The 9259-nt window shown below is 38.0% G+C and overlaps 1 protein-coding gene across 1 annotated transcript; it reads left to right on the plus strand.

The window, feature by feature from the left end:
* Positions 1–715: 715 nt before the first annotated feature.
* LOC101312529 (protein ABCI12, chloroplastic-like) lies at positions 716–7808 on the plus strand. Its single transcript, XM_004296964.1, has 8 exons — positions 716–1115; positions 1934–2050; positions 2260–2496; positions 2773–2937; positions 3069–3144; positions 6656–6720; positions 7016–7188; positions 7274–7808. The coding sequence occupies exons 1-7, from the start codon at positions 774–776 to the stop codon at positions 7166–7168; spliced, it is 1155 nt and encodes a 384-aa protein (XP_004297012.1). The 5' UTR covers positions 716–773; the 3' UTR covers positions 7169–7188; positions 7274–7808.
* The last annotated feature ends 1451 nt before the right edge of the window (positions 7809–9259 follow it).

Here is a 9259-nt window from a genome sequence, read left to right on the forward strand (position 1 = left end):
AGAGAGAGAGAGAGAGAGAGCCGAAACGAAGACGGAGTAATTGATCGAGACTAGTGAAATTGAGGTGATTGAGGAGGCCTAGATTGTGCGAGTGGAGTTTGTGGTGTTCAAGAATGGGGGTGAGGCTGAGAATTTTAATGTTTCGGTGGAACTTCCTCTGACTTTTGACAAGAGTGCAAAGAGTATCTAGGAAGAGGTAGGTATTTTGGCATTCGATTTAAGGTGACCTAGCTTGATCAAATGCTTTGAATTCGAGGGCACCAAATAGATGGATGAACTTAGAGTGCGAGCTTTGGCGGTGGCGACGGGGACATTTCGAGCGAAATCAGATTTGGAAATTGGTGATTAAAATGGGATTATTCATCAAATTCAAACAGGACTGAAGGCTCGAAGGACCAACCGGTTTTTAATCGATTCGATCTTCTGCTTGTTCAAGTTCTATTTAAAACCATCAAATTATATACGTACGAACTTTTAACGCATATACCGTTTTACTAACTAGCTAGGAATGGGAGGTGCTCTAACACCATTGTCAAAATTGTTAAAAATATGAGCTTTCCCTTGGCTCAATTCTTTCAATAATATCAAAAGAAGAATTTTGACAAAAAAAAAAAAAACAAAAACAAAAACAAAAGAAGAAAAGAGAAAATAAGACTTTGCTAGCAAATGAGATAAACCCAAACTATATATATGAGTTTGTGATACATGTCGTCACGGTTCCCGCCAGTTTGGAGAGAGTGAAGCAAAGAGCAGAGAGGAGAGGAAGGTGAGGTATGGGCTTCACGCATCGCTCCATCGCAACGGTAACATTTCCCTATTTCCCACTAAACCCTACTCCCAAAACCCCAACCTTCTTCACTCCACTACCTTCCCTCCACAACCACAAAACCCTTGTTTCTGTAAACCCTAAATCAAGCTTCCGCTTCCGAATTAGAGCCTCCGCCGCCGGCGAGAGTAGCAGCCAGACGCCGTGGTGGGTGAACCTGGTGCCGACCCAAGGTTTGGGAGCTGATAAAGTTCTCAGATTGATTTCGGGGGCCACCGCTAGCCCCATTGGGCAGTACGTGTCCGAACCCGTCACTTTTCTTCATTCTCTCGACCCCAGAATCAAATTGGTATGCTCTATTTTTATGGGTACTCGTTATATTTTTGTGGGCTTGCTCTAATTTTGGTTTTGGTTGCTCAAGAAAAGACTTTGAATTTGGTTCTGTGGGTTTTGGGTGTTTTGATGGTGGAATGTTGATGAACTAAGATTGGCTGAAGTTTTTGCTGTTTTGATTTTTGAGTTTTTGTACGTATAGAAAGATATCTCAAGTTTTAGACTTTTCTGTGAGATCTCAGAATTAGTAAGGTGACTTTTGTAACAAGGTGCAACTTGGGTCTTCTGAACTTTACACGTTTTTTAGAAAGAAATGAAAGGAAAGAATGCAAAGTTATTGTTTTCGTGTTCTGTTGAAGCAAGAGAGAGTTGCTGAACTTTTAATGGCTTCCTTAGTTTTCGTTTGAATGGTGAACTTGGTGAAGTTTAGTGAGATGTGTTTAGCATGTTGCAAGTGTCGCCTGAAATTTGAGATGATAGTGTTGAACCGGTTGCGTTCTATACACTTCTGATCACCAAAGATAAGTTATCTGTTGAATTTGCTGACTCTCAGACCTTGTGATCCTTCTCTTTTTAACTATACAGTAATTTATTACTGGGTGACTAAGAAAATTGTCAGTTGAGCAAAATTTAGTTATTGATTATGAACTTAAACAATCCATTGATAATGATAAGGTTGTGCATGCTGGAAAATTATCTGTTCTCAGATGCCTATTTGTTGTGACTTCTCTTTTTCCGTAAACTTGCTTGACAAGCATTTTATTGAAATTGTACACATCTGTTGAATTACATTTTTAGATAAAATATTGATATAATGTCGTCTTGATCATGAAGGTTTGGCTTTTGGCTCTTGTTGTATTACCAGCGAGGTCACACATAATACTGCGCTTTGGATTAGTCTTTTACTTGGCCATTTTGTCAATATGGGTTCTGCCGAGACATGCGTGGATGGTAAGCAGCTAAGCACCATAGTTGAATCAGGATCGAGTTCTGATTTGGTCCACGTTTCTTTTGAATTATATTAACAAGACTGTTGTGATGAATCTCGTATCCCTTTTTACTTTTTAGTTAAATAAATAGTCATGTTTCTTAAAAAAAAAAAAAAAAGAAAAAAAAAAAAAGTAACTTGTGCTAATGCAGGAAGTTTTTCTTGGTTGCAGGATCAATTGGGGAGAGTATCTTTAATTTCTGGACTTTTATTCATTATGCTCGGGCTGGGTGCAGATGGTGCACCACCCCTTGTTCAGTTGAGAACCCCTCCTCCTGCAATCACAGGATTATCAAATCTTCCTGCATCTCTGGCAGGCTACTCATATCTAATTTTTAAGCTAGGACCAATACAATTTACACAGAAGGGCTTGTCTGTAGCAAGCACAGCTGCTTGCTTAACCTTTACTGTAAGTTTGTTTCTATCTGGCATACCTTTTGCCTTTCATTTAATAAGGACATGCTTAGATGCTGGTTGATATAACAACATATGACTTTCTCTATGTAGCAGGTAGGGTAACAAATCAAATGGAGTGGTAAAACTTAGAACAAGAGTGGCATTTATATAGTTATTTCAATCATTCAATTCATAAGAAGCAAAGTTGTTACCAGATAGATATGTAATCATTCAAATAGAATAATATATTTTCATTATCCTGAGAACTAGGGCTCATTTTTTGTGAAAGGTCTTCCAAAGTGCGAGCCTTTGCCTAACAACCACAACCCCTGAAGAACTTGCATTTGCCTTGCGGTGGTTTATGCTCCCTTTGGCAAATCTTGGAGTTCCAGTGGCTGAAATTATTCTTACACTCATGCTTTCATTGAGGTTCATCAGTCTAGTGTTTGATGAGGTATGATAGTTTGTTAACAGTCTTTATTATAATTTAAATATGATTTGAATTTGTTTTGTTTTCTTATAGACTGATATTGATTTAGTTCTAGAATACACTCAAATTGATATGTTATAACAATTTGTTGGTAGGTCCGTAATGTTGCACTGGGAATTGTATCTCGTAGGGTAGACTGGCAACAGTTGACAATGGTGGAGACAATTGATGGTAAGCTTCTGCAGCATTTCTATAGGAAGATTTTATATTACATTTTTCTTACTAGTTCTCTTCTCATCAATTTTAGCAATTAAAATCAAATCTGAGTTAGGGTCCTCCAAACCTGGAATAGTTTTCGCCGGGTAAATTTCATCATTGAATTTGTATGCTATTTGGATGGTACATCAAATAATGCTTTCTCTTCTAAATTTTTTGAATTTCAACAAGAGTTATATATCAATTTCTTTTGAATGTCATATATCAAATTTTGTTTTAGCTCCTCAGTCTGACAGCTTGAATTTCATGAACTATATGCTATGTAAAAGATGTGTCATTTTGTTAGAGTATGAATGCATGCTTGTCAAAAATAATTTCTGGGCTGCACTCAAAATGTTTGAAAGGCTCTTTTCTTCGTTTGGTCAACCGTCATCAATAGTAGATATTTTATTTGGCCTCTCTGTGGCTAGTGCTAAGCACTAACCAACTTTAGCTAAGGCCACATCTGAAGTTCTAGACAGTCTATCTTATTTTCTTTAATGTGAACACCATCGTAGGCATGAATGAAATGAATGGGGTGCTAGCTGTAGTTTGTGTGGTGATGGAAAGAAATATAAGATTATTTGAAACCTACGCCGGGGTGGAGAAGGAAGACCTTTGGGAGAGAGTTAAGTTTTGGGCATCGTTATGGGCTTTGACTTCTAAGATTTTAGGGATTATACTCTTTTTTACATAATTCTTAACTGGCAAGCAGTTGTAATATTCCCCAAAGCCCTAAGCTTTGAGTTAGCATTATCAGATGGGCTGCTAAGCGTCTGTCCCTAGATGCCCTCTTTAGCTATCTAAAGCGGACTCCTTGTACGTTGCTTTTTGTTTAGTAAAAAGCTATTCTTTTCATAAACAAAAGAATGAATGGAGCTTTATGGCCCTAAGCATTGAGTTAGCATTATCAGATGGGCTGCTAATCCTCTGTCCCTAGATGCCCGCGTTAGCTATCTAAAGCGGACTCCTTGTCCAACTCCATGTACGGGCTTTTTGTTCAACCAGAATTTTCTTATACTTATTCCATATTCATCCATAACTTGCAAGAAAGTTCCACCTATGAGCTCCCATTGATCGTGAGTAGTACGGTTCATGAAGAACAATGCACAATACTCATCAGCTCCTAGTTATGTTCTGCCATCCAAATATCCTGATCCATTTTCACCTACTCCTTTTCTCTCCTTCTCTGATTATGTCTCCACGTTCCGGAGAACCCAACGTAGATCACGAATAGGAAATCCAACCATTACGGCTAGCGTAGCCAAACTTGGACAGTATAAGAGAAGGAGAGAAAAGGAGTAGGTGGACCTTAATCCTTAGCTGGATAGTTCCAAATCCTTAGCTGGATAGTTCCACAGTGGCTAGCGTAGCCAAACTTGGACCTTAAATTATGAGTTGTGGGGTAATTTTGGCAATCAAGTTACCTCCTGATAAAGAGTTTTGAGAAGATGGTATAATATTGACTGGAAAATTCACTGGAATGCAATTCTTAGTTACCCAAAATTGAGGTTCCACTCACCACCAAGCTTGAGGAGAAGGATGCTATCTCACAATTATGGAGCCCTGCAGATTTTTTTTGAATGACACTGAGTAGACAAATGTGCATGCAGATCAGATGCTTGAAGAAAATGGGAAGAGCAGTGATTTTAGGATGGTCCAGCTTGACACAGGGTAATATAGCTGCAATAATTATGGTTGTTGGTCCATGATTCTCAATGAAATTCCAGAAGGGGAAACAGTATGTAAAGAATGGACAAGGAAAGCCCCTGTAAGTAACACTTTTGATTTCCTCACTGGGAGATGCACATTGATCTTGAGGTTTGATGTGCCTCCACTGACTGGAACTGCTAATGGCCGACTCCTACAAGAGCGGAGGGATGTCTCAGGAGCTGGCCATTAAGTTGGAAGTTTCCGTGTTAGAATCAAAACATTTGTTTGTAGGAGATTTTGAAAATAAAAAAAATGATTGGAAAGCTTTACCATGTTGAAAGTGAGGAGTTTGAACACAGTGCTTGCAAGGAATGTATTTGAGAAAATGCATAAGCTGCTGGAAGAATGTAATGCAGGTAAACAGTTGCAACTTCGGAGACTGAGTGGTCAACTGGTGGCTTTTTGTTTTCAGTCATAGCTTGTGCCCAACTAGTTATTCTTTCTCTGGTAAGTGGTTCCATTATTATGTTTTAAGTAAGGACTAGAAGATGAAATTTCATTTTTCATGTCATGCTTGACATGAGCAACAAGTGTGGTGAACAAGAGCATCTGCATAATATTGGGTTGGTATTTTGAATAAAGTGCTGTCATGAATTCTTTAGTCAAACATTTTCTTGGAGTTTGTATTGAGAAGTCAAATTGGAATCAAGGAGCTTCAAGGAAGTGGTCCTCTGTTGGTACTTTGCTCCAAGACATCATGTTTGAGGAAGCAATTGTTATTTTCTCGGATACTGCAGGCTTAGGAAATAAAAGGGGACAGAATGACCTGCAGTGGTATCTGCTTACTGTTGTTTAGGATATCTTGTTTCGCAAGCATCAGTTAGCACCTAATAATCTTTGATCATTGGAAAGACTTTCATGCTCTAGCTTTAAAACATGGGAATCTCATGGGCCATACTTTTGACAAGATGCTAGAGAAAGACTGCATATCTTGGACAGTCATTATGTTCTTCACAATTGTCCGATAAAGATTTTACCTTTGTACCATAATGTTCTAAACTTCAGATGGTAGAAATTCCTGTTACTCCACCGATTGCTGAAAGATCTATTTTGACTGTTTTTCCATTATGTGCGGCATTAAAATCAATGAGTATCTCCAGGTTGTTTGTACTTGTTGAAAATTTTTGTGGAAATATTACGGTTCTGTTGGTTTATCCATGCTGCTATCGGATCCTATATAGAAGGTGTATGTTAATTTGGTATGAAAGTTTTTCTGCAAGTTCATTGTGTAGATGGGGCCATCTATTTTATGAAGCATGATATGGGAGTGTGTTCGGGGTTAGAGTCACAGGATTTTGAGCCTATGGACCTTTTAGTATCAGGCCAGTAGAAATGCTTATACCAACTTGAGCTATGGTCGTCAGATGGTCCATACGGTTTCCATCTTCCTTGACATAAATAGCAGAGGAAAACAATTATAAAGGCAGTATATGAATTGAGTCTTTTCGTAGCATAACTACATACGCTAAAGCAGTTCAACTTAGTTTATGAGTTGTGGTTAGAGATATCTAATCTTTATATATGAACTGAAATGAATTGTGTCATTAGTTATTTAATTTCCTTTAATCTTTCAGTTTTGTTTCTTTTTTTATGTGCTTGCGCCTATCATAATTGTTTTCAGTCTCTGTCATGGATGTAAAATTACTTCATATGCTAAAGCCCTTCAACTTGGTTGATGAGTGATGAACAGATAAATATGTATCTGTATTATACAAATTATCAATCTTTCATTGGCTGAAATTCTTTATGATAGTCTTCTGTTCTTATTTTGCAGTTTTCTTTGCCTACTTTCGTAGGATCTTCAAAAATATTTTTAGCCATGCAGAGCAGATTTCACAGGTTTGTACATCATTTAATACCTTTTCTCTCTTCCAATAATCTGATGTTGCATTTTGTATATGTAGTTTGAACTTTGCAGTCTCCCCAACCGCCCACATATATAGCATTAGGTTTGATGTGTATGCTACATGCTTAGCTAGTTTGCAAATATTTTGGGAAGAGGAGATCATAGTGTGGTCCTATTGTATAAAGATTAGTGTTGAGCATGGTTGTTTTGACAAGTGTCATACTAACTCGCAAAGACAAAGTGACTCAAGCTTAACACCTTTACCACCAATTTTTATGGCTTTTATAGGCAATGATTGCAAGAGGTTTCAGAGGGGACTGCAACACGCATAAAATGTACCTGTTATCAGATCCTTCCATTGGTATAGCAGATGTTGTTTCACTGTTATGCCTGGTTGGTATTATAGGTGCTGCGGTTTGGTCGGACTACTTTCTTATTTGATGGGCAGTGCAAATGCCTTGGTAACACTTTTAATCCCTCTTATTTGTATGCTGACAGTTTTTTTACTTGGGAATTTTGTCTCTGGCTGATCAAGTTTATTGACAGGGATACAACAACTGTTCATAATACGGTACTATAAACCTGTTCAAGTCATCTGTTAGTTGTGGAAGCTCTGTAGTAAAGGCTGTCACTTTGCGATATATGGAAGATGCTTATCAGTCATTGATCAGCCAGTCCTGCAGAGAAGTATGAGAGGTGTAGTGAAAGCCAAGAATGCTGCACCAGAAACATTGGTGGTGTAACTGTATTCTAGAGTTCAGGCTATGCTGGCTATTCCAAAACAGGCATCCAATTACAGAGCGGTGGATAGTTGAAGCAATTACTGTACTTGTAGGAAAATAAACATTTGTAACTTTAGTCGCAACCTTAGAAGACTGAAACTCTCCACATCTCTCTTCTCTTCCTTTTTGGCAAATGGGCAAACCCCAAATGGTTTGTCTGTCAACCATAATGTGAAACCCCCAAAAACAAAATTGGGAAAAAAGATTACAACCCTCAAAACAATTTGGTAGGCATATTACGACCCATCCATGGCGTTTGGATATTGATCATCAGTGTTTCCATCTGTTACGAAAATAGCAGCTAGAAATAACACTAGCTTGAAGTAGTCCTATTATCTCTCGCGCACAAAAAGATTGGAGGCACTGATATGTTCGAGTCCTAGCTTTAGTCTCCCTTAGAAATCAGTATGTCAACAAGTAATGCAAGGTCGTGTAACCAAGCATAGTTGAAGCAAAAGAAGATGCAGGCATCAAGGAATTGGATGAGCTGTTCCTTTGTGTTCCTCTTCCTCCAGCCCCAGCTAAAGCGGCTAGAGGTATTACTCCACCACCACCACCACCTCTCGCACGTCGTCCACCAGTGCCGCGTCCTTTAGAGCCTCCGCCATTTACAGCCGCTGAGGTGACAATCATGTTCAACAAAAACACAACTTTCCAAAGCATCATTGCCAGAAGTTGAGGCCTGAAACATATGAAAGAGTAGTTAAACTGTACTATGAAAACTATATTATGAAGTGGCTTTGTATTGTTGAACCTAAGTTACACACACGGATCTCTAGCTAATTCTTAACACAGCTAGAAGTAACAGTTAAATTAAACTAAAAAAAGCTTTCAAACTCTTTTTATTGATCTAAAGAAAAACATTTTTTTTTCCTGTTTCCAATTTTCCATCATTCGGAAACCTAGCGAAGTTACATCTTCCTGAGCTATTTCACAATGTACAAGAGCCCGAAACTTCTAGGCTGATTATATCTCGTTACCTTGAACACAGTCTCAAATGGATTTTCAAATTTACAGATGAGTATCTGCCATTGAAAACACTAGAAATTAGATCATGTATGACTACGTTACTCAGATGGATCCAACTTGAGATATCGATCTATATATTAGCTAGGTAGTGTAAGTGATATTTGTTTTGCAATGAATGTAATATGAGACCATATCAAGCCGAAAACAAAATGCAACAAATCCAAAGACTGAAGCATAGTCAGAAAACGAGAGCACCTAAAATCCAGATGCAATAAAGAATGTAAAGAAACGAATGCTCATGCCTAATTCAAAAATGGGCAGAGAACTAAATCAGTAGGAGAGAATAATAGTGACCTTAATAAGGTTCGATTCTCTTTCGATGCCTTTCAATCTTGAATAAATTGCACGAAGTGAGCGAAGGGACAACATTGTATTTGCCTTGCCATGGATGGATTTGGTTGAGAGGAACGGCGTAGAAAGAGTATTCTTGAATATTTCACTGTAAAAGTAGATATAGCTACCCTAATATTCAGGCCGGGTTGGTTGAAAACTTGAAATTGAATCACTTGAATATTGTATTCATTGTGTCCTGAATTAATATTGAGAATTACATAGAAAGCTACAATAAGAGGTTCAGTCCTCGTACAAATTTATAGAATATAACAAAAATTATCAAAGCACAGTGACTTGCAAAGGTCATGTAACAAAACACAGCTACCGCTTTATCAAGAGTGCATTGATCACTATTGAGTATGAGTATGTCTGTACAAATTCACATCAG

Source organism: Fragaria vesca, linkage group LG4 (assembly GCF_000184155.1).
Source record: "Fragaria vesca subsp. vesca linkage group LG4, FraVesHawaii_1.0, whole genome shotgun sequence".
Taxonomy (NCBI): Eukaryota; Viridiplantae; Streptophyta; class Magnoliopsida; order Rosales; family Rosaceae; genus Fragaria; species Fragaria vesca.